This window comes from Aythya marila, assembly GCF_965140915.1.
Source record: "Aythya marila genome assembly, chromosome: 2".
Classification (NCBI taxonomy): Eukaryota; Metazoa; Chordata; class Aves; order Anseriformes; family Anatidae; genus Aythya; species Aythya marila.
In genome coordinates this window covers 64439537-64464036 of record NC_139043.1, presented here as the reverse complement: position 1 = coordinate 64464036, position 24500 = coordinate 64439537, and the positions used below count along the sequence as shown (strand labels likewise).

Sequence of the window (24500 nt, the reverse complement as noted above, 5' to 3'; positions counted from 1 at the left end):
CTGCTGGTCTAATAGTTTGCAGGCAGGCAGAGCCAAGAGCTCGAACACATAGATGAACAGCTTTGATTCTCATATGAAGCTGTAACCATCACTAAAGTATCTGTCTTTAGAGATGCCCAGTGTGCTATGGGCAAAGAATTAAAAGCTACATGTAATATTTTGATACATCTTCATTCATGTGAACATAGACAAGGTTTCCTGTAGTAAGAAGTTTCTGAACAGGAGCATAGTAATTGCTTACTTCAGAGATGATGATGCAGTGGCTTCCTCAAAGGAAGCATGTGCAGTCTTCATCTTTTGTACGATTCTATTTTTGTACTGTCTATCTAATCAAAATCAGGGTTTAAAAAACAAAATTTCAGGTTACCTAAACCCTGGCAGGGCTTGAAAATGTTCTGTGAGTGATAAACCTCAAACAAGAGCACTTGATTTTCTGTCACTTAGCCCAAGGGGGCCACAGCAGAGAAGGGCATGGACATGCCTTGCCCTTCCTAGCCTTGTCCATTGAGAATATTTGTCTGGACATTCATACTTGAGAGAAGGCCAGTACTGAAGACAACCCAAAATGGAAAATAACACAAGATTTAGAATTCTCATTATCATTTTGGCTCAGCCATTTGGCTATGGAAGGAGCACATGAGCTTTACATTTATCAAGCAGATAGGAAGTTCCCTATTGCAAGGCATTCAGAGTCAAAAGACACAGTGAGAATGTAGGCAGAGCTCCAAAGAAAAGAAACAACAAAAGGATCAATCTGTACCAGCTATCATGATGCACTGTGGGCTGCAAGTAATTTGAAAAAGAATTAAAAGAAGTGGAAATGGCAGATGAGTTTATGAGTACAAACTGTGCTTAAGGTCCACATCTTTTGAAAATATCATCTATGTATTTCTGGGCCCTCACCCTGTGCTGTTATTTTCACAGGCAAGGCTGAACCAAAGCATCCGGGTTAGAGCCCTGTGCATCAGAGAAATTCCTCTGAGGTTCTGCTTGTTCCATCACTATCCGTGTACAGAGCATCCTGTTTAACAGAGCAGCAGCCTTCTTGTGCTCCTTTTGCTGCAGAGTTCACATTACTGACTTTGGTCCAGTCCAGATCATGCTGACTAGCACACTGCCTGCAGTATCAAAGCTCATGCATTTAGGGAAAGTTGTTCTCCACTTAGTAACAGCAGGCTCTCATAAAATGCAGCAAAGGGATTAGCAAGTTTGAGAACAAAAGATTACGTATGTTATCACTGTGCAAAATTAAACTCATAGTTCCTGAAGACTAATCAATTCATCCATATATGTCATAACTGCATTACTAAGATTTTTTCCATTTGTATGTCAGCTATCCGAAATAGCTTTTACTACTTTAAAAATAGCAATTAATTTGCCCTTTATGTCTGGTTGTCAAGCATACCTCTGATCCAGGATTAATTCACACTAAGAGATTCTTCACTTTACAGATGATGATTTTCATCTCCTTCTTTGACCTGTTTACTGTGTTTTAGCAGTTCCTGGTGTAGTTCTTCTTTAAGCAAGATCAGATTTAGTGTATATATTTCAGTCATGATACTGTGCCATGTCTGATGATTTCAGTCAAATCCGAGGATGAATTTTAGAGCCTAAATGAAGATAAGAGATTTTCAAAGGGAAGATTAAAATAGGTTATGTTGTCAATAAGGAGAGCTGTCACGCTTGCTATTATGACAACAAGTAAAAGTCAAAATTCTCTCTTACTTTGCTTTTTTGCAATAGTAAACCTTCAACAGATAATTTGAATGCTATCTTCTTAAGCCATGCTGAATATACCTTGATAAATACAAAGTGCATTAAAGATAGTAAGATTTCAAGATGCTCTGCATGTTACAATTGGCATCTCCATTAAAAATGTGTAGATATCCCAAAAAAAAAAATAAATTGTTGGTTTTATCATACATACTCATTGTCTGGTCATAGTAATGGTCAAATTTAGTCCTATACCAAATTAGTGAATATTGTTGGACATAGTCACTGTCTTTCATTCAAGAAGCAGTTATTCTGCCTAAGCAGTAATTATGATCTTTCATGAAACCATGTCTCTGACACAACAGCAGCCTCTATCCCAAACACATGTAAAGGAATGTGTTTACAAAAGGGAGACAAAACAAGCACGGGATACATGGCATTTCCATCCTAACAGTTAAGTCAAAACAGTTAAGTCAAAAAACATTCAGCTTAAATACTGGCTGAACTGTTGGTTGATCCTTGCTATCTAGGGAAATAAAATGGTTTGTATTGAATGACTGCAGCAGTTAGAAAGAGGCTATGCTGTGAAAAATTGGCTGAAACCTTCAGTTTTGATTAATGTTGCCACCTTTTGCCAGCTCAGTTGATTGCTCTGAAAGCTGCAGGTGATGTGGCAATATATCGTAATAGCTCTTTGGTTCTTAATAAATAAATTAATAAATAAAATTAAGAAAGTCAAGAACCTTGGTATTTCTAACAATACCAAACTAAGGAAGAGACCATCTTCACATGTTGTACCGAAGCTTTACAAGACAGAAAGAAAAAAAATAATAATTATTTATTAGTAGTACATCTATTGTACTTTCAGACATGCTAATTGCTGTGTCCTGACACCTAAGTGCAACTTTGTTTTTCTGTCTCTTCAGTATTGTTTTCCAAAGTGTTTTGCATATCTTAGCCGTGTGAGGGGAAAGTGTGTGCTCACTTGAGTGCTGTACATTTCTGCATGGTACATTGAGCAGTAATGTGGCTAATCACAGTTGCCCAAAAATGAAGAACCAGATCCTGAAAGCCTGAGTTTGACTTTAAAAATAATTTGAAAGCATAGGAAAATTAGGCTCTTTTTATTTGCCTGCTTTTTTTTTTTCTTTTCTTTTCTTTTCTTACAGGTCACATTCTGGGTTTATTTTCAGGCTTCCACTCATAACCATAAGAGCTGAACACTTTATAAAATTGCAATTGATATACCTGTGCAGTCATTGCCTCCAGGTACCAGAGTACTGTGCATAACAAGTTCTGAGATAAAAATCATGCAGGTTGACACCGTGAAGAATGATATGATCCCTCCCTTCTGTTCTATATTATTTCTAATGTGAAGTGGTGTTTGATAGAAAAGAAACGAACAATTGCTGTTACAGAAATTTTTGCCCATATGGAGAAGTTATTAATAATAACTTCAAAAACAGACTTTCTAAATGGAATCCGCTATATCTCAATATCAAGACCTTTCACCAGGCAACCATAAAAATTGTTCTCTCCCTTACTTATAGTCTTGATCATGCTGGGAGACTATAATAGTTTTATTGGGATATAAAGTAGTGAAATACTTCTGTGATTCCTTTTGTGTCCTTTATGGTATTAAAAATACTGTAAGGGAAGGGAATAATGCTCATTATTATTATTATTAAAATATTATAAATTATGTATTGTATTTTTTTTTTTTAAAGTTTGATAGCTTCAGTTCCAGTCCATTCTCTTTTCTGACTTTACAGTTTTAACAGAGACAGGGAAAATAAATTTTGTGGCCTTATCAGATGGAGGATGACCATGCAGCTTAGACCATGGATCATAATGACAAGCCTAGGGATAAGCAAAGGATCAACACAGTTATTTGGCAGATCTTTCCCAAGTCTTAATAACCCTGTAAGACAAATGAAATGCTGTCAGACTTCTATGAAACTGTTGTGGACAGAACATCGTTCAGACAGCTCCAAAAATTGCTCAGCACAAGTTGTATTTTTGAGATAAAAACCATATTATTTTGATCATTATCCTGTGTCTCCTATGCACATACAATGACTTAGTTCAGGTTCTTCATTCTCAAGCAAGCTATTGGAGAAAGCAGACTTCATTTCAAAATTTTCTGTATCTTATTTGTGTTTTCTGTTGTCACTGTGCTTTCCTCCAAATATGAACAGATGGGGAACTTTCCATACCAAATGACGAAGGAGCTTTGGAGAATGGGCAGCCTCTGGGCTCTGGACCAGTGCTGAGCTCTAGCCAAGTATCACTTCCAGCCCTAGCAGAACTGGAGTCAGGTTCTGCACCTGGGGAACCCTGCTCATATGAGGTGCTCCCAACCACAGAGATCATGGATGGAACAGGTAACATCTTGTTTTCAGTATGACATAGCTACTTTAAGCAGTTTGAAACAGGTTTTTGACCTCTTATCCTGAGAAACCATTGTTGAAGACCAAGTTATTCTGGTGGAGAAGGAGCATATAGATTATCGCTGGGTGCTCCATAAGAAATTTTGACTGTCTCAGCATAGAAGTACTTCTGCTATGTACTCTACTTCTACACAAGTAACCTCTTGCATGTCAGGCAAAGTCCTTGCATTTTTGTGAACATTTAAGAGTACATTTCTAACTGTCACGCTACTTCTCAGCTGTGCTGATGAGCTCTAGAGGGCTGATAACATTTTTAAACCCTGGGGTATGTCATTTCCTTTACCTGCTGCATGGTGTTGGGTGACATTCACATCACTCATCTTCCAGTAGTTAACACAGCCAGCTGCACCATCCTAGGTGAGGCTCTCTGCACTTCTTCCCCAGCCTATAAAGAGAGACAGCAATACTGTACATCTAGGTTAACTCCTCTTCCTGCATCACTTAATGTTGAAGTTGTGGATTAAGGTCAAGTGAGGAAAATCGACTAGTAGAAGCACTCCTCTATGATCATGCACAGTTGTGTGGCCTCTTTGGAATGAAATAGCCCCCAAGAGGTGCTTTTACAGTTATAGGATAAATTTGAAGACTGCCTGCTAACATAGCTGGTTCTGAGCAAGCTGTGGTGACAGACCATCTGAGATGTGACATTTTAAGCTCTTGATATGTGCTCAAGATGTGGGAATATGTCCCAGCTCAGCGTAAGGGAGCTGACTTCTGTCAGAGGTAATGGGAAATTCAGCTGTTGTCTCAATGTGTGTTACTCTTTCTCTCTTTTTCTCTCTTTCTCTATTTCTTTCTGTGTTAATATGATGTTTGAGTGAAATCTATTAGTCAGTCCTAATCCGCATTCCTGCACTGCTTTTCTCGTCTTAAAATGTCTGTATCCACTGCTGCTTTGCTCATAACGTTGTTGCGTCTATGATGTGGTTGTGTCCTCCAGTGTCTGAAGAGAGCCCCACATCCAATGAATCCGGCGTCCTCCTGTCCCAAGATCCTACAGCTAAGCCAGTCCTGCTACTTCCCCCCAAAAAATCTGCTGCTTTCCCTGGAGACCATGAGGACACCCCAGTGAAACAGTTGTCCCTCCTCAAACAACCCCCTGCCCTGCCTCCTAAACCTATTGCCAGGATTGCCAGCCACTTAACTGGTAAGTAGGTGTTTCTAGACCCTCAGCATCACCGTGCCCCATATAGGAAAAACTTGCCCTTATAGCTAAGTCCTCAATGCCCTTCCGTAAACCTGTTTGCACATGTTGTTGTGTGTACTAGCAATGTGTGTGTGTTGTACCTAGGGCAGGGATTGCAAAGAATTTTCAGACTATACCATCATCAAGGTTGCTTCAGGACTCTTCCCTTCTCCTCCCTGTTTACCTAGTGCTACCATGACATTTCCTGACAAACCCTCCCCACTCCTGTTTATCAAGATGTACCATCACTACAAAAATGGCAGGATGTATTTTGATGGGAAATGAAATAACAATAAAATACAAGGATATCTTTAAATACTTTTTAACAAGAAAAGAGGCAGGGCAGGGGCAGGGTAGGTAGGAGGGAGAGGGAGAATTTTTCTTTTGTCTTGTTGCTTCTACCCTCAACTGACATCTGGCAAGGTCGCCCCAGACACATTCCCTTTATCTTTCAATATGTTTCTCTTTTGTCAAGCCCCTTGATCCTTACACAGGCCATTCTGTCACCTGCCTTCTTACCATTTTGCTTCCCTGCTCACACAACCTGCCCACCTGCTCCCCTTTCCACCCCAGCTCTAACTGTTCCCCTCCTACTGATGAGTCCTGCTGATGATGGGCAGCTTCAGTTCCCACTGACTAGGATTTTGGTGTTCTACAGATTATGCTGCTGTTTTTCTCTCTCTGCATGCCAGCTAGAAACAAGTCAGATTCCTTTTTTGTGTCCCAGATCTTTTACAAGCGTCCAGGCTCTCTGGGATTCAAAGCTTTAGACACATGTGGAAGGAGGATTGATGGATCTTACCTGACCAGTCTGCTCTCTCCAGTCTGTCATTTAGGCCACTGAGACAAAGGATTATTGCACTTATACAGACCAAAAAGGGCTCCCTAAGTCTTTATCTACATCCTTTGAACAGTCTGCTCATAATTGCAGCTGCTTCCCAGGAGGCAGCACCTTGAAATCCCATGCTCAAGATGAGGTATGGTGCATCTCTGTACTGAGGCAGCTCCTGGCCTCTCACTGGGTTGCTCTTCTGGTGTTCATGCTGCTCCAACCTTTTCAGGACTAATGTGAGAAATGTTCAGTCCACATTAATACATTCTAGGTACTTTTTTTTTTTTTTATTATTCCTGTCAGTTAATGCTTGTTTAATTCAGGTTAAGAAATATATCAGGAAGGAGCTCATTAGGGAAGAGCGTGTTCTGGTTTTCTTTCATATTTCTATGTTGTCTCTTCATGTTTTTGTTTGGGTTGCTACACGTTTTCTTCTGTATAGTTTTGTTCATTGTATTTGGAATCTCTTACTTTCTTGCCTACCAAAATCTCCACATAAGGACTGTTTTTTTTGCCTTATACTACAAGACAAATTGGCAGTTCTGCAACGTGGAAAGCCAAGCGGCAGAATTGCTGGCTTCAGGTGAGGACGACACCAGCTTCCTATATCTCCCATAACACTCTGTTCCAATTACAAGAAGCTGCTCAGAAATGAGGCCAACATGAAAAAATTAAAAAGAAAATTATAAAGAATAATGAAAAAAGGAATAGTGTAGGAAAAACCTCTGGCACTAAGTATCCATTAAAAATAAAGCTTTCCTCTGCATGAGATAGCAGAAGAATTACAGGATGGGTGCTTCTGATAGTTGTTTTTTTTTCAGCTGGTAATTTTGTGTGAAGTAGTACCACTCTCAAGCTATCAGCATAAATTAATTGCTTGATGGTAACAACTTTTCCAATGAAAGTGAAACAGAGCTGTGTCTTCTCTTAGTTCATGATAACTTTTAGTGGTTTCTCATCCAGTTCTAAATGATCTCTTGAATGCACATAGACACAGACTCTTATACATGAATATGCAAAGCCCTCAGGGGAAAGGAACAGAGACTCAGATTTGGTCAAAGGACCCTAATTTAATTGACAGCTAGCCCTGCTAGAACTGAAAGCCTGATTTAAACGTATTTTATAAATAAGAGCACTGAGTTTATTCTTAAGGGTCCATTTACTTGGGTGGTCTAAGGATATACATGTTCAATGCCTTGTGTTCTTCACTGGTAATTATATTAGCCATGTATAATCTTTGAAAATGATCAATCAATCCTAATGAAGCACCCTCATCAGTGAGAAGCAGAATTAATGCTATTCTTTTGCTAATTACTCCAGACATCCTCAGCTTGTGTGTGAGAAAACAGATGAAATTGGAATTCTGGCATTCAAGGTGAAGACTTTTCTCTTCTCATTGCATATCCATTTTTCTATTAAATATTTTGTGAGAGAGTTGAAGGACAAAATAAGACATACCAAGCATGACTAGTGAGAAGTTACAGTGGTTTATGGTCTGGTAGCTCTGTTCAAGAAGACTGCAAGAGGAAATGTGATGTTGTAATGGTACGCATCTGAGTTGGAAGATGCAGAACTGCCTCTGAACTTCAGTCTTAAGACAGTTACATATATGTACGTGTATATGTAAAGAAAAATATGCTTTATACAAATATAAATGAGAATATAGTATTATAAAATCAAATCACTATAGGCATAGTCAGCATAAAGTTAAAAAATAAAAAAAAAAAGGAGAAATATATTAAACACACAGTGTGAGGGAAGAAAAGCTTCCTGTGAGTCTGACCACATTCTTGCTAAGAACTTGTCCCAAAGTTCTTCGGGTTTGTAGGTATGAAAAAAGTATGAAGATACGAAGTTCTTCAGGTAAAGGTATGAAGATTGACTTAGAATATTTGCCAAAGAGTGTAATACAAGGTTTAGGAAAGAGAGAGAAACAGTCTTTACCTCTAAAAGCATTTGTGAACCATCTCAGATATCTCTGTGCCTGTGCCAAGACAAAGATCGGCCTTTCCCTTGATAAGAAATGCACATAAAAGTGCAAGCCTAAAGTAAACAAGCAAGATCACATTTAATTTTGTGGAGGATGAAAATGAAATATCAGTTTTAAAAGTGATAGGAAGAGAGAATTGCCTGTAGCAAATATAAATCAGACAGCTTTGGTATGCCTCTTCTCTAGATCAGGTACTGTGGGGATGGGACAGCAGAGGAATGGGGGCAGAGCCAAGAGCAGACAGCAGAGCAGACACTGGGAGTGATGCCACCACCACTGCAGAAGTGCGCTTGGTACTTTGCTTCATGCCATCACCCAATGCTCTTGGTGATGCTGCATCCACAGAGAATATCCCTATCACAGTACTAGGTGTGGAAATACCAACACAGACTCTCTCTCTACTTTTTCTTCCATTGGAATGAAGCAGTATTACTCTCTTAATCAGTGATTCCTTCATAGCACAGGACAGGCAACCCTTGCAGAACAATGTGATTCTTAAATGTTTTGATACCACTGTTGCACTGCTCTGCATTTCCTCTTGGCCAGTTACCTCCTGGTAAGCCTTACAAATATGATCATTATTATATATGATCATACCCTTCATGGGTAGAATTTCTTTCATCATTTTAATTCCCCAATATTGACACACAGTACTCAGGCATTTAGAACAACAATTGCAACCCCCCTTATTTGGTTAAAAATAGAGGAGAAAGTGAAATCATCACCTGGGACAAAATGTAGCTGGACTGCCAAGATTAAGTCCCCACATTACCATAATATCTTTAATGGCCAAAAGCGACAAGAATACTGGTCATATATGGTTTGATAGACAGCATACCCCGGCTCATTTTGGTCCTGATTCACGAAGTGGTTACTTTTAGTCAGTACAGATGATGTTTCTGAAATTAATCTGATAGTTTCTGTTGAAAGAACTGAATTACCAGTTACCCATGAAGTCCCCTAAAACTTCAGATAACAAATTGTGCGCCACCAAGCAGAAGTCTCAGCAACACCTGAGTGTGTCTGAGTCTAAAATTAGCCTAATTTTATGCAAGGGTGTAGTGTGGCCACTAGGGATACACTACTAGGATGTATCTGGCCACTCAGCAGTTGTATTTTAAAAACAGCTTTGAAAAACCTTTTCCATTCTCTTGCTTTCTTCAGTCAACATTTTAAGGAGAGGCATGGCACACTTTTTTTTTTTTTTTTCTTTCTGTGCCTTCTATTTATGTCTCTGTAGAATAAGAACTAATTCATAATTAGAGGCAAACATTTAACAGGATAGGAAACCCTGCAAACCCCCAAAGCTTCTGATAATGTGGACATGCCAAAGATGAGGTTTGAGAGTATGGTTGCTTGGTGTCCTGATACATTGCAGCAACACAGCTGATAGTTAGTTACAGTGTTATGAAAGTATTTACTGCTACAAATTTTTCAGCAAATATTTTGTGCAGTATTTTATTATCTGACAATCACATATCTTAGAAGGCTTTTCTGTAGATGAGCCCATGAAATTATCTGAAAGCTTCCTGTTCTGTTCTGTTATCTCCTGCTGTCTGCTCTGGCAGGCTATATTTATGAAGACAGGTTACATTCATGAGGGGGCAATGGAGAATTCTCTTTTCACTGTGTGCTTGAAGGAGAGACAGCAGAGAAAAAGTGGGTTTCCTTTCCCAGTACATCCAGGTTCTCACAGGAAACTGGGCCCTGATGGAGTTGCTCTCTCCACACTTCATCTGCCTGCTCTTACCTGGAGGGTAGTACCTAGCACACATAGGCAGCAGGAAATCTTTTCATCTTTGAAACCCTTTCTAAGGCTCTTCAGCGAATTCATACAAGCCTATAATTTTCAGAGCTATAATTTTCAACCTTAAGGATGAGCATGCTCAGTTTATTTATGTTCTCCGAATGCAACAAACTACAACAGTTGGTCAGGGTCTTGAAAATGTCAAAAGACTGCAAGACCTGTCTGGGCAAACCTATTGCACTGTTTGGTTCTTCTCATTTGGGCATAACACTTTATAATTAAGTCTTGAACCTCTTGTTTCAATTTTTACCCATTGACTCTCCTCCTCCCACCATGTACCACTGTGGAGAGTTGATAACCTCCTTCTAGGTACTGGCGTGTTGCTGTTATGTCCCTCCCCAGGCTATCTTTTGTCCAGGATGAATAAACCCCAGTCCCTCAGCCAATCATAGGAACATAAAATGGTTTGGTTTAGAAGGGACCTTAAAGATCGTCAAGTTCCATCCCCTCTGCCATGGGTAGGGACAGTCCCCACTAGATCAGGTTACCCAAAGCCCCATCCAGCCTGACCTTGAACACTTCCAGGGTTGAAGCATCCACAGCTTCTCTAGGCAATCTGTGTCAGTGCCTCACTACCCTCTGAGTAAAGAATTTCTTCCCAATATATAATCTAAATCTACTTTCTTTTAGAATAAAGCCATTTCCCCTTGTCCTATCACTGTATTCCCTGACAGAGTCCCTCCCCAGCTTTCCTGTAGGCCCCCTTTAGGTATGTAAAGGCTGCTATGAGATTTCCCCAGAGTCTTCTCTTCTGCAGGCTTGTCAACCCCAACTCTCTCACCCTTCACATTGTGACAGCCTTCTGCTGAATTCTTCTCTTTTTTTTTTGTCTTACCTGTACTGGGAGCCCCAAAACTTGATACAGTAATCTAGATATAGTCTAAGGCATGCTGAATAGAAGGGGGATAATCCCTTGATCTCCTGGCAGTGCTTCTTGCAATCTAGGAGGCTATTGGCCTTTTTTGGCCTACTGGCTACTGCTTGGTATCACAAGGAGTGAAGAAACAGCTTTCCTCACACTGCTAGGTTTGTAAACATAGCCAGCTCTGCCACAAGCCCAGGATTCCTAGGTGTGCCCTCTTCCTCTGAGAGTAACTCCCAGGTGTGCTGGGGCAGAATCTGATTCTAATGGGCTTATCTAGCATCCCTGATGGAACAATATTTGCCACCATATATCCATAACTTTCTAGTATCCTATATGTAATGTGTATATGCAGTGTGTTCTAACCAGTTCTCTAGGTATGTTCAGTGCCTGGGAAGACACTGAACCTGGTGTACCTGGTGTATAGCCTCAGTATAACACAAACACTCCAGGAGTGCCATCCAGGGCAGATCTTCTGCACAGAGAGTAAAAGCACAGTTATCTCCCTAAAACCCAAAAGGAAATGCAGCAATTGTATGTATTAGCAAAATGATCTATAAGGAAGAGGTAAAGGCTGACCTGCTTGTCTGATGTCTTCCATAGGTCTGATGTGCAGCAAATATTGTGGCTTGTACAAATATATTTTAAGTAATTTAATGTCATCAGCAATGGAAAATCTAACATCTCTTTCATCAATTCTGGCACAGTTATTACTTAACCATGCACAGTTCTCAGTGGTCACAACCCTGCTAGGAACCACCATCTTGCAAAGATTGTTCATTATTCTCTTGAGCATGAGGAGCCTAAGACAGAAGAGATTAATCAGACTTGCACACCTGGCTTCACACAGTTTGCTTCTCTTCTGTCACATTAGTGCTTTGTGTAATGATTTAGGACTCTAGTAATGTTGCATGGAGAAGATGCTTACAGCAGATTCCTTGGTCATATATAACTGTGAGTTAGATTTCAGCCTTGGTGGAGCCATTGGAAGACTTTTTTGCCTTTGAGAGCAAATTTCTCTCTCTTCAAGAGAGCAATATTAGGCAGATATGATATTGCATGGAAAATGGAAAAACTTGGGTTCTCCCCTTTGTAACTCTCACATTCTACAATGAGGGAAGGCCACTTTCTCTTCATGCCTTTCTCATCTTTGCACACCCTTTACCTCTCCTGTCTCTTGAAGAATGGGAAGATTTACTGTCTGTGTGGTTTTTCTATTGTAGCACAACACCAGTATCAAACGTATACTGTGGATGAAACAAAGCTCTGACTAAAAAGCTAGCACTAAAGAAAGTCTGATACTAATCCTGAGCTTGGCCCCATGCATAGTCTTTTTCCACCTTACTGTCCGTAATCATTTTCAAGAAGTGCTAGTGCTTTTAAGTCCTAGTATCATGCACCTCATGCACTCTGGCTAGTAGATACGGATCCTAGTACAAGCAATACCCAGAACAGGCCAGAAGGAAAGAAGGGATAAAGGGGGCAAGAAGGATAGTTTATGTTACAACTAACCATCTGGAAAAGGACTTTACAAATCGGATATTGCTCAGGAGAGTGATGACATTTGAAACTAGAGAACATCTTACTGCCAAGCCTTCTCAGGTCATAAGAAGATTCTGACCCTTCAGTTCCTTTACCATGTTACAGCAAGTGTGAACTGAAGCAAAAAGAGGCCAAAGAGTGTGCAGAGCATTGCAGAGCCAAATATATGATATATTTTGTGGCTCGGCAAATGGCTCAATATATTGGGCCACTTGCCAAGGCAATCGGCTCCGGGGCAGACGCATGCTGTAGTGGAGCGGGGCATCAGACAGGCAGGGCTAATTCTTCCGGTATCAAGCCCACTCGACGGAGCCGCCAGGGCCCAGCAGCCCTTGCAAGGTAGGTGAACGAGGTGAGGAGGAGGCATAGGCAGAGCCAGCAGCACCCCCTCCCCAGCTGTTCAAAAGCTGCTCCTAGGGAGTGCGGGTGACCAGGAGCGCGGGTGACCAGGGCATGGCATGTCGGAAGGGAGTGGCGCGGCAGTTGGCGTGGCAGTTCGCCCAGGCAGGGCAAGTAGGGAGGGCAGAGCGTTCCCGCCCCACCCATACGAACACCTCCTCTAACAGCGGTCTACCACTAGCTAGTCTGCAATTGTCTCCACCAGGCACAGTGCTCTCTCTAGGAAGTCTGTACACGCCCAGACCGACTGCCTGCCCAAAACTGCGGCAGTTCAGGTCTCTGAGTGCAGGGAGTACCTGAGCCTGCCGCTAACACCTGCGGGGGGCAGAGAGACTGTGTGCGTGAGGTGCAAGCAGGTGGATGACCTGGTCCGCCTCGTGGCAGAACTCGAGAAGGAGGTCGAGAGATTGAGGGATATCAGGGAGTGTGAGCAGGAGACAGACTTGTGGAACAACTCTCTGCAGGTCCTGAAGGACAGGTACTGGGGTGAGACACCCCAAATGGGGGTGGACCCCCTGCCCTGTTGCTGTCGGGCAGAGGGAGAGGACCTAGGAGTTGAGGAGGAATGGAGACAGGTCCCCGCTTGACATCGCAGGCGATGCCCCCCCTACTGGCCCCACCTTCCCAGGTGCCCTTACGCAACAGGTTTGAGGCCCTGGAGCTTGAGAGACCGGTAGCTGAGGAAGAGGTAGAAAGTCTACCCAGGAGGATGCCTAGGGTGAGGAAGTCGACTCCACGTCTCAGGACTGCCTCCACCAAGACAGAAAGAAGGGTGATTGTTGTGGGCAACTCCCTTCTCAGGGGAACAGAGGAACCTATTTGTCGGCCTGACCCTACCCATAGGGAAGTCTGCTGCCTCCCTGGGGCCAAGGTCAGGGACATTGCCAGAAAGCTTACCAGCCTGGTTCACTCCTCTGACTATCATCCTCTTTTAATAGTCCAAGCTGGCAGTGATGACACTGAAGAGAGAAGCCTGAAGAGCATCAAACGGGACTTTAGGGGACTGGGACAGTTAGTGGATGGAGCGGGAGTACAGGTGGTGTTTTCGTCCATCCCTCTGGTGACAGGGAGGGGTACAGGGAGGACACAGAAAGCCCACCTGATAAACACGTGGCTCAGAGGCTGGTGCCAACACAGAAAATTTTTTTTTTTTGACAATGGGGTGCTTTACTTGGCACCCAGCCTGATGGCCGCAGACGGGTCCCTGTCTCTAAGGGGAAAACAGATCCTAGGCCAGGAGCTGGCGGGGCTCATTGAGAGGGCTTTGAACTAGGTGAGAAGGGGGATGGGGCTGAAACAAGGCTTGTTAAAGCTGTGCCAGGGGTAACAATGGCAAGGCTGGGAGAGAAGGCAATGGCCCAACTGAAGTGCATCTACACTAATGCACGCAGCATGGGAAACAAACAGGAGCTGGAAGCCATCATGTGGCAGGCAGGCTACGACTTGGTTGCCATCAAGGACACGTGGTGGGACCACTCTCATGACTGGAGTGCTGCAATGTCTGGCTATAGGCTCTTCAGAAGGGACAGGCAGCACGGAAGGTGTCACGGTGTGGCTCTCTATATCAGAGAGAGTTTTGATGTCATGGAACTCGAGGCTGGGAATGATAAGGTTGAGTCCCTGTGGGTTAGGATCAGTGGGAAGGCCAACAATGGAAGCATCCTGGTGGGGGTCTGTTATAGACCACTGAACCAGGATGAGGAGACTGATGAGGAGTTCTACAGGCAGCTGACAAAAGTTGCGAAATCGTCAGCACTTGTTCTTGTGGGGGACTTCAACTTCACAGATATATCCTGGAAGCACAACATAGCCCAGAGAAAGCAGTCTAGGAGGTTTCTGGGGAGCGTGGAAGATAGCTTCCTGACACAGCTGGTTAGTGAGCCTACCCGGGGAGGTGCCCCGCTAGACCTTCTGTTCACAAACAGATAAGGACTGGTGGGAGATGTGGTGGTTGGAAGCTGTCTTGGGCAGAGTGACCATGAAATGGTAGAGTTCTCCATTCTCGGAGAAGCCAGGAAGGGGACCAGTAAAACTGCTGTATTGGACTTTCGGAGGGCTGACTTTGAACTGTTCAGGACACTGGTTGGTAGAGTCCCTTGGGAGGCAGTTCTGAAGGGCAGAGGAGTCCAGGAAGGCTGGGTGCTCTTTAAGAAGGAAATCTTAATGGCTCAGGAGCAGTCTGTACCCACATGCCCAAAGACGAGCTGGCATGGAAGAAGACCGGCCTGGCTGAATAGAGAATTGTGGCTTGAGCTTAGGAGAAAAAAGAGGGTTTACAATCTTTGGAAAAGAGGGCGGGCCACTCGGGAGGACTGTAAGGATGTTGCGAGGCAGTGCAGGGACAAAATTAGAAAGGCCAAAGCTCAGCTGGAGCTCAATCTGGCTACTGCCGTTAAAAGACAACAAAAAATGTTTTTACAAATACATCAACACAAAAAGGAGGACTAAGGAGAATCTCCAGCCTTTACTGGATGTGGGGGGAAACCTTGTTACAAAAGATGAGGAAAAGGCCGAGGTGCTTAATGCCTTCTTTACCTCAGTCTTTAGTGGCAATACCGGTTGTTCTCTAGATACCCAGTACCCTGAGCTGGTGGAAGGGGATGGGGAGCAGAATGTGGCCCTCACTATCCACGAAGAAATGGTTGGCGACCTGCCATGGCACTTGGATGTGCGCAAGTCGATGGGGCCAGATGGGATCCACCCGAGGGTATTGAGAGAACTGGCAGAGGAGCTGGCCAAGCCACTTTCCATCATTTATCAACAGTCCTGGCTATCGGGGGAGGTCCCAGTTGACTGGCGGCTAGCAAACGTGACACCCATCTACAAGAAGGGCCAGAGGGTAGACCCAGGAAACTACAGGCCTGTCAGTTTGACCTCAGTGCCAGGGAAGCTCATGGAGCAGATTATCTTGAGTGCCATCACGCGGCACTTACAGGGCTACCAGGCAATCAGGTCCAGTCAGTATGAATTTATGAAAGGCAGATCCTGCTTGACAAACCTGATCTCCTTCTATGACAAAGTGACACGCTTGGTGGATGAGGGAAAGGCTGTGGATGTGGTCTACCTTGACTTCAGCAAGGCTTTTGACACAGTTTCCCACAGCATTCTCTTCAAGAAACTGGATGATCTTGGCTTGGACTGGCGCACGCTTCGTTGGGTTAAAAACTGGCTGGATAGCCGGGCCCAAAGAGTCGTGGTAAATGGAGTCAAATCCAGTTGGAGGCCGGTCACTAGTGGCGTTCCCCAGGGCTCGGTGCTGGGGCCGGTCCTCTTTAATATCTTCATCGATGATCTGGATGAGGGCATTGAGTGCACCCTCAGTAAGTTCTCAGATGAAACCAAGTTAGGTGCGTGTATTGATCTACTCGAGGGCAGGAAGGCTCTGCAGGAGGATCTGGATAGGCTGCACTGATGGGCTGAGGCCAACTGCATGAAGTTCAACAAGGCCAAGTGCCAGGTCCTGCACCTGGGGCGCAATAACCCCAAGCAGAGCTACAGGCTGGGAGATGAGTGGTTGGAAAGCTGCCAGGTGGAGAAGGACCTGGGAGCATTGGTTGATACTCGGCTGACTATGAGCCAGCAGTGTGCTCAGGTGGCCAAGAAGGCCAACGGCATCCTGGCTTGTATAAGAAGCAGTGTGGCCAGCAGGGCTAGGGAAGTGATTGTCTCCCTGTAGTCGGCTCTGGTGAGGCCGCACCTCAAGTACTGTGTTCAGTTTTGGGTCCCTCGCTACAAGAAAGACATCGAGGTGCTCAAGCGAGTCCAGAGCAGGGCAACGAAGCTGGTGAGGGGTCTGGAGAACAAGTCCTACGAGGAGCAGCTGAGGGATTGTTCAGCCTGGAGAAGAGGAGGCTCAGGGGTGACCTTATCACTCTCTGAAGGTACCTTAAAGGAGGCTGTAGCGAGGTGGGGATTGGTCTGTTCTCCCACGTGCCTGGTGACAGGACGAGGGGAAACGGGGTAAAGTTACACCAGGGGTGTTTTAGGTTGGATATTAGGAAGAACTTCTTTACTGAGAGGGTTGTGAGGCATTGGAATGGGCTGCCCAGGGAAGTGGTGGAGTCACCATTCCTGGAGGTCTTTAAAAGATGTTTAGTTGTTGAACTTAATGATACGGTTTAGTGGAGGACTTGTTAGCGTTAGGTCAGAGGTTGGACTCGATGATCTTGAGGTCTCTTCCAACCTAGACAATTCTGTGATTCTGTGATATCTTCTCATTCTCTTTGCTCTTGGCATGCACTGTGACCATTGACTACACTCATCTTGGGATCTTTAAGCCCTCCCATTACCTCTTCTTCCTTCTGAAAACATTTCACAGTGCATCTCCAAAAGTCTGCATCCTGCAGTTGAGTCCTGGCAGAGGTTTGTGTGCAGACCTCTCATTGATTTCCCATGGAAGTCAGGGGAGTCTTTGCCTGGCAGGTCAACTATGTGATTCAAGGAACATGCCTAGAGTTAAAAAGGTTAAGATTCAGTTCATGAGCCCCTAGAAAAGTGCCTGCCAAGTCTTCTGTAAAAGAATACATTAATCTTAACTCTCTTATAACCTTTTTACCATTTTCTCCTCCTGTACCCTTAATTTTTCCAGACAGTTCTTGTTTAGTTTTCAAACTCTATTTCATTTCTTTTTTGCCCTGTAATGTAATTTTAATGCCAGATGTTTTGCACGTTATAAAGCTGTAAGAAATGTGACTTGTAGTAATTGCAGTGCAGCAGATGAGAATGGTCAGCTTGTGCTCTGGCAGTGATGGTGGTGAGTCATCCTATTGTTAGGATGCTCCCGCCATTTACATGCCTGTTGAGCAGGAGAGGTTGTGCTTACCTCAAAGGGCTGTTTTGGAGGATTAGGGCATTAAAGCGTTGAAGTGTGCCACAAGCCTTTTTAAGCATTACTTAATGTGTTAAGGGATATGCACAGCCCTGGGATGTTTTTTTGAGACTCAGAAGTGCTGCAAAACAACAGTTATTTTTCTGAACACCGTGCTGAGTGCAAGCTATGCAGCATCATCTGTCACATCAGGGAAGGGGTGCACACTCCTGTGTTGACTTTCAACCTCAGTACCTGCGCACCCAGTCAGGTACACTGACCTCCATCTCACTGCCATGAAAATTAACACCAGGGCCTCTCTTTCTTCTGTTCTAGATCCTGGCGCTCCTGTGAAACTGCCTTGTATGCCAGTTAAACTGTCACCTCCACTACCTCCAAAGAAAGTCATGATTTGCATGCCTTTAGGGGGGCCAGACCTCTCTCTCTCATCCTATTCCACACAGAAGAGCTCCCAGCAGCCTTTGAGTCAGCACCATCACACTGTCCTGCCATCCCAGTTAGCAGCTCACCAGCACCAGCTCCAGTACAGCAGCCACAGCCAGCACCTGCCTTCTGGGTCCAGCACATTGCCCATTCACCCTTCAGGTTGCCGGATGATAGAGGAACTGAACAAAACACTAGCCATGACCATGCAAAGGCTAGAAAGGTAATGGATCAACTTTTAAAATTACATGTTTACGTGCACTGTTTCCTCCTAGCCTCAGTGTCAATATCATCACCTATGCTTACAGTACTTGAATCAGGCCTCTTCTTTGGGGATCTAACACCTTCAGGGCAATCATTGCTGGAGAAACAGACATGGAAAAAGGTTTTTCAGGTTTGTTTGGCAGGTTTGTGGCAGAAGGGTAAAAAAGACCAAATTTTCTGAACCCTGTTGTTCTGTTTATGGAACTAGGTAATACTGCAAGTGGAAAAGAGGTTAATATGACATGTCTGGTTTGCAATATATACTGCACTGTATAACTGCAGAGCTCCAGTTATGTGGAGGATTGCTAGAAAAAAAGAAAAGGAAGTATAAGATTCAGACATAGAGCAATAAAACCAAGTGTGCCACCCAGTTGGAGTATCTGATTAGTATTAGCTCAAAGAAACCTATGAGGACTTCCTACAAGTCACTTACAGGGGTTTTAGTATACTATTTAATTTATTTCAATTAATTTAAATTAAATGATACATCTCATCCTAAAATAAGTATTTAACCCATTCCACAGCAGCTCCTTTCTTACCCATTTGCATCTGGAGGAAGGTTGTACATTTAATCAGAAGTGCTTTACCCACCTTGGGGCTGTTTTTCATTACTGTCACTTGTGAGCATCCCTGGATGCTGCTTCAAAGAATCTGAGTAAGTGAAGCATGTTGTGTAAATGCAAGCTGTCCTCATAGATTGTGAGATCAGCAAGCTTTGGAAAGTTTATTTCAACCTGTAGACAAAAATTGAGCAAGTCCCAGAATAGAGAAGGTATTCTCATAGAAAAATGACATTCAGCTTAGTACCAAGGGCAGTTTTTGTTCTAAAACCATCAGATCATCCTTCTGTTAGACAGGAAGCTAAAATGTTTGGTGTAGCAGACAAAATGCCTAATGACTTGACCCAATACCTCTTTGCAATAATGTTGCCTTCATTGTATTGCACAGTTAAAAAAGAGTTCTATTAGGGATGGCAGATTCTCTTTGCTGCCACTAAAAATAGTCAGGGGAACAGAGGCTGTCCCCCACTGTCAGTTTGTTTCAGTACCAGGATAGCAAGATCTCTGTGGCTATATGAAAGGAGCTAAGGTTTCTGCAGCCTGGGGGAATTCTCTGCTGAGGGAAGACTGTTAGGACTACCAGGGAAGTTTTTATTCCCATCAGTGAAAGGGCTGTAGCAGTAGGATTGAAAAGATCATTCACAATCCCCACGGTGTTTCCTGTGCCCAGTGATTACCTCTCCTATTGTCAGCAGGGCTGGTCAGATACATCTGCATCACCCCAAAGCTTGGTGCACTGAGCAGAAAGGATAACTGGTGCCTCCCAAAGGCTCATTTGAGGGCAGCAACACTCATGTCATCCCCAGTGCAGGTCAGATGATAACCTTACAGTCTGGTTCACACTGCCAGCAAAAGGCACTTTGTTGTCCAGAGCCCAGTGAGATCTCTCAGAGTATGACTTAACTATGTCATCTGTTGCCCCACAGCAATGAATGCTCCAATTTCTAGGTGTTTACCTCTACATCTACCTCTATATCAAGTTTACCTCTACAAGCATATTTAACCGATTTAAAGGTGATGTTGTTTCAACTATGAATTTGAAGCTGAAGCTGTGCTGCTTGTTGAAAACTGAATAAGGAAAAATTAATTTCCTAATATGATACAATTACATCACGTTGCAGAATAGAGTGAGAAAAGGTTGTGACACTGATATTTCATATTTAAAATGAAAATGAATCCTACTTCATGATATGGCAGACAGTTGATTTTTCATAGTCTTTTTTTAGTTGATTTCAATCGTGAAATAAAGTATTGAGTACTTCAGTTATTCTCCTTGTCAAAGCAAATCAATAAAGTTTGAATAAAGTTTGAATTCACAAGAGATAACAGGTAATGACTGTTTCCTCTACTACCGCAATTATTGTTTTCATAGTATTTACAGGTAGAAGGGTTTGTGGAGCTGACATTTGCTTTTAAATTCTTAATCAGAAGATTAAGCTTGTACAAGAGTCTTGTACACTATCAAGCGTTGATTCAGCTATCAAGGCGTCAGTTTGTTTAATGTATATACTAAAGAGCTGTTAAGTGGTCATACATGTATCTTACTCTGTGCAGGAACTGAACCTGTGACAGAGTGGTGAAAAATCGTGGTATCCAAAAGACAGTTTGTGAGACCATTTCCTCTGGGACATACAATTCAGCTTCAGACAGTATATTTATGAAATAAAATGCATTAAGCATCCCTGCCAGTGTCTTGTAAATCTTATAAAATGTATTTGAGTCAGAAAACGTTTCTCTTCCATAAAACTTGTCAAGAGAATTACTTCTTGTTTAAACTTTAGTATTGCCTAAGGATAGAAACATTTAATATTTGTAGCACTGCCTTCTTTCTGTCTGTCTCTCACATCTCTGTGTAGTATAAATATATATACAGTTGTTTGAAGTTATTTCTGATTTTTGTTTTAACTGATAAGTACAGAACGGTGTCCTGTGGATCTGAAAACATGCTGATAAAAATGTACCTCTTTATTCAAAAATCAAAGAGACTGGGATGACAGATGAGAAGCACGTGTTTTTTTTCCCACTAGATTTTTAGGCATTTTACTTTTTTCTGTTTAGATTTTGTGTGTCACATGAGTCACTTATACACTTAAATTCTGAGTTTTCATTAAAATATTTTCTTACTAGAAACATTGCAAGCTATAGCGGTGTAACTTGTTTTGCCATTCTGATCACATAAAGATGACACAACAGTAAGTGCAAGTGCTTGTACTAGTCAGCTATGAATTATTCAAATCTGTGTGTTAAGATACATTTATCTTCTTAAGGCAAGTACTTGCTTAGCTGTGGCTTTGTTCTCTAATTTTGTTATAAAACATGATGATTTAAAATAGACTGTTTGAAACAACAGTGTGTTTTTTGTAGAATAATGTTAAAAAGAAATTGTGGTGTAGACCACCTGACCATGTGGGGGTTGTTTTTGCTAATGACCCAAAGGAATTTATACACGATGGAAATATCTAGTGACCTCAGTTTGTCTTTCTTAAGTGTACTGCAATACTGCATGTATTTCATAAGTGCTTTGCTTATACCGCTGACTTAGTCAAAATGATGTGGAAAAGGCTGATTTCAATCAAGAAAAACACAAAACATCAGGAAAAATGAGGGGTCTAAAATAGAAAGTAGTATTAGCAAGAAAGTGGATGATTCAGAAAAATTACAATGGGATGAGAAACCTTCTGTTTCTAGAGAAGTAGGTCAAATAAAGATCTGGCGTGGTAATTTGTAAATCTTCTTGCTGTTACCTGCTTGGTAACCTAAATTGTTGAACCACTTTGATATCTGCTGCCCTATGTGCACACTCAAATAGATGAATCTGTAACCTACATACATTCTTCACATAACAGTGAAGCACCAAATGTTCCTGGGTGCTGAACTATTTTTTGCTCTTTCCATTTACATTTCCAGAAGGGACTTAGTGAACTTGTACTTACTCTCTGTGTATATGGTGTTTTAAAAGTAGATGAATAATCCAGTGGTTATGTTCACCGTTGAAACTTTTTTTTTAACAGTGTTAACAGAATTTCACTGTATTTTAGTTTCTCTTGGGAATTTAATTCTAGGCTTCTGAATTTCCTGCCTTTCTTCTTAAAGGAGTTTTAAAAATAGGTTATGTAGAAAAAATATTTTTAAAATTAAGTTAATCAAATTAAAATTTTTGAAGTATATCTCTGCTTTATAAGTTAGTTTAAAGTTTTTAAGGACTGTAGTGCATTTGTGTGCTATTGGGAGAATTCAACTGATGCATTCTAAAACTACTGCTGAGATAAAAAGTTTTAGGTCAAGCTCATTGAAGTCTAGCACAAATTCACAAGCCAGTTTTTCATGAGCCTTCCATACTTTGTGTTACAAAACATAGGCTATCACTAAGAAAATAGAGTTCCTGTGTTCAAGGCATCCAATAAAGCTATGCATCTCATTATTGGTTAATCCCCAATAATAAATGTCGCAGTTAACAAAATGCTTTCTGGGAAGCTGAATGTGATGATTACAACATGGTATGGTTTGCTCACGGAATCTGAAACCTTTTATTCTCTTGAAACCTTTTATTCTCTTTAATCCCTAAGCTCATTGTGGCCAAGCATTATATACCCAGAAGTACATTTTTAAAAGTGTTTTTTCTGGGATGTTATCTGGCAGCCATTGGCATCTGGCAGTGCACATTAAATTTAGGATTGGAAGAAAGAGAAATATTTCAAGTCATCTCAGTAAAGAATCATTTAAAGAGAAAATGCAGTATTTTTTCAAGATGTGGAATGGCTCTGGTATTCTGAGTAGGCTAAAATATTTAAGGGAAGTGAGACTACTCAGCTCATAGTAACATCACACCCAAGTTTGCCCTACGTGTAGCTTGGCCAGCACATCTGGTTTCACACCTGTATTCCAGTGCAAAGTAAAATGAGAGTTTTACACAAAGAGTGTCCAACAGGCAAATGTTCCCCACCTTTTGTATATCTGTTGCCTCAGCTGAGATTTAGGAGGGAGAGCAGTTTCTGCTGACTGTGGAATAATTTTCAGAAGCCATCATTTTTGTCTGCCAGACTCTCATTTTAATTTTGTATTGGAAAAGCAACATGAGCTATCAGAATCACAGAACATCCTGAGTTGGAAGGGACCCACAAAGATCACTGAGTCCAACTTCTGGCTTCATACAGTACTACCTAAAAATCAAACCATATGTCTGAGAGCATTGTCCAAAGGCTTTTTGAACTCCAACAGGCTCAGTGCTGTGACCACCTCCCTGGGGAGCCAGTTTCCAGTGTCCAATCACTGTCTCAGTGAAGAAACTTTTCCTAACATCCATCCTGAACCTGCTATGATGCAGCTTCAGGCTATTCCCTCCTCATGTTCCCGTTTTACTACTTCTGTTGATACGTTCCTTGCTTAAGGGCTTTGAAATAACAACATAGGCAGAACTAAATGGAAGCAATACTAATGGCAGGTCTGACCACAGTAAGCTGCAGGAAATGATCAGATCACACTTTATGTGACAAAAGAAATGTGACTTTAGATAGCATTTCAGATTTATCTACAGCACCTAGCTGGAGTGAGCAGCAGGAACAGGAGAAGGGATGTTGTCACTGCAGCCCCCACATGTAACTGTGTCATTAGCAAACAGACCTCCCAGGATTTAGCTCCCTCCCTTGTTATTCTCACTACCTCCCAAAATCTGTTTTCTCTGAGCTCCATTTCACATGCTTGGTCCCCTCTGCTTCAGATAGTCACGCACTTGTCTTCCCTTCAAGCCAATCAACAAGTTGCAACTGTGCAGATCTTAGCTTTCTTCTGCCTGCATACAATCCTCCTCTAAAATCCATACCTTTCTTTCCTCCCACTCTCCTACTCCAGCTTTTGCATTCAGGAGAGGTATTTTCTCCTTACTGCCTCCATTCTGGTGGAGAGGTCGTACAGACACCAGATTGCTTGTTGCCCTGAGTAGCTGGTGCAATTCCCTCTAAGAGACTGTATGGTCGGCAGCTTTTTGGTTCTTAGTCCTGAGTTGCTAGTATTTCTGCCTGTATGCTGTCCTACATCTCCCTAACAAGTGTTGTCCCTTAAATCTAATGTGCATTCAGTTTTAAACCCAGTAGATGTCTTGCTGGTTACGAAGATCTTTCTGTCCTCATTTCTTCTAAAAAAGGCAGGAAAGACCATTACTAAAAATAGTGACAGAAGCAACACAGACTTGCACTGCACTGTTTCCTTTAGTTTATTTATTTGTTTTTCTTTCCCAACAGCTCTGGTTTACATACAGGTGATAGTGTTACAAAAACAGGACCTGGAGGCCTTCCAGACATGAGACAAGTGCCAACTGTTGTGATTGAATGCGATGACAACAAAGAAAATGTGCCTCATGAAACCAACTATGAAGATTCTTCCTGCCTCTACACAAGACAGGAGGAAGAGGAAGAGGAAGATGAGGATAACTCACTATTTACAAGTTAGACCCATTCCATTTTTTCTTTCTCATTTATTTATGTTTTCCTCTGAATTCTCAGTAACACAAAGGAAAAACAAGTGAATTTTCTTTCTTGACCATGGCTTTTGCATCTCTCAAGGCTTGACTACAGGGGGACGCTTGGCAAATTAATCCAAAATAATGAGTAATATGAATTTAAAGTGAATTCCCTGATCCACATGAATC

At 42.3% G+C, this 24500-nt stretch overlaps 1 protein-coding gene across 1 annotated transcript in view; it reads left to right on the top strand.

The window, feature by feature from the left end:
- The window catches only part of PHACTR1 (phosphatase and actin regulator 1), a gene marked incomplete at its 5' end in the record, with an annotated part of 316860 nt that overhangs the window by 240537 nt on the left and 51823 nt on the right, over positions 1-24500 (top strand). Inside the window, 3 exons of the mRNA XM_082752655.1 lie at positions 3912-4097; positions 17925-18255; positions 24094-24296. Of these exons, the coding sequence (XP_082608781.1) occupies positions 3912-4097; positions 17925-18255; positions 24094-24296 (720 nt within the window). The remainder of the gene's footprint in view (positions 1-3911; positions 4098-17924; positions 18256-24093; positions 24297-24500) is intronic.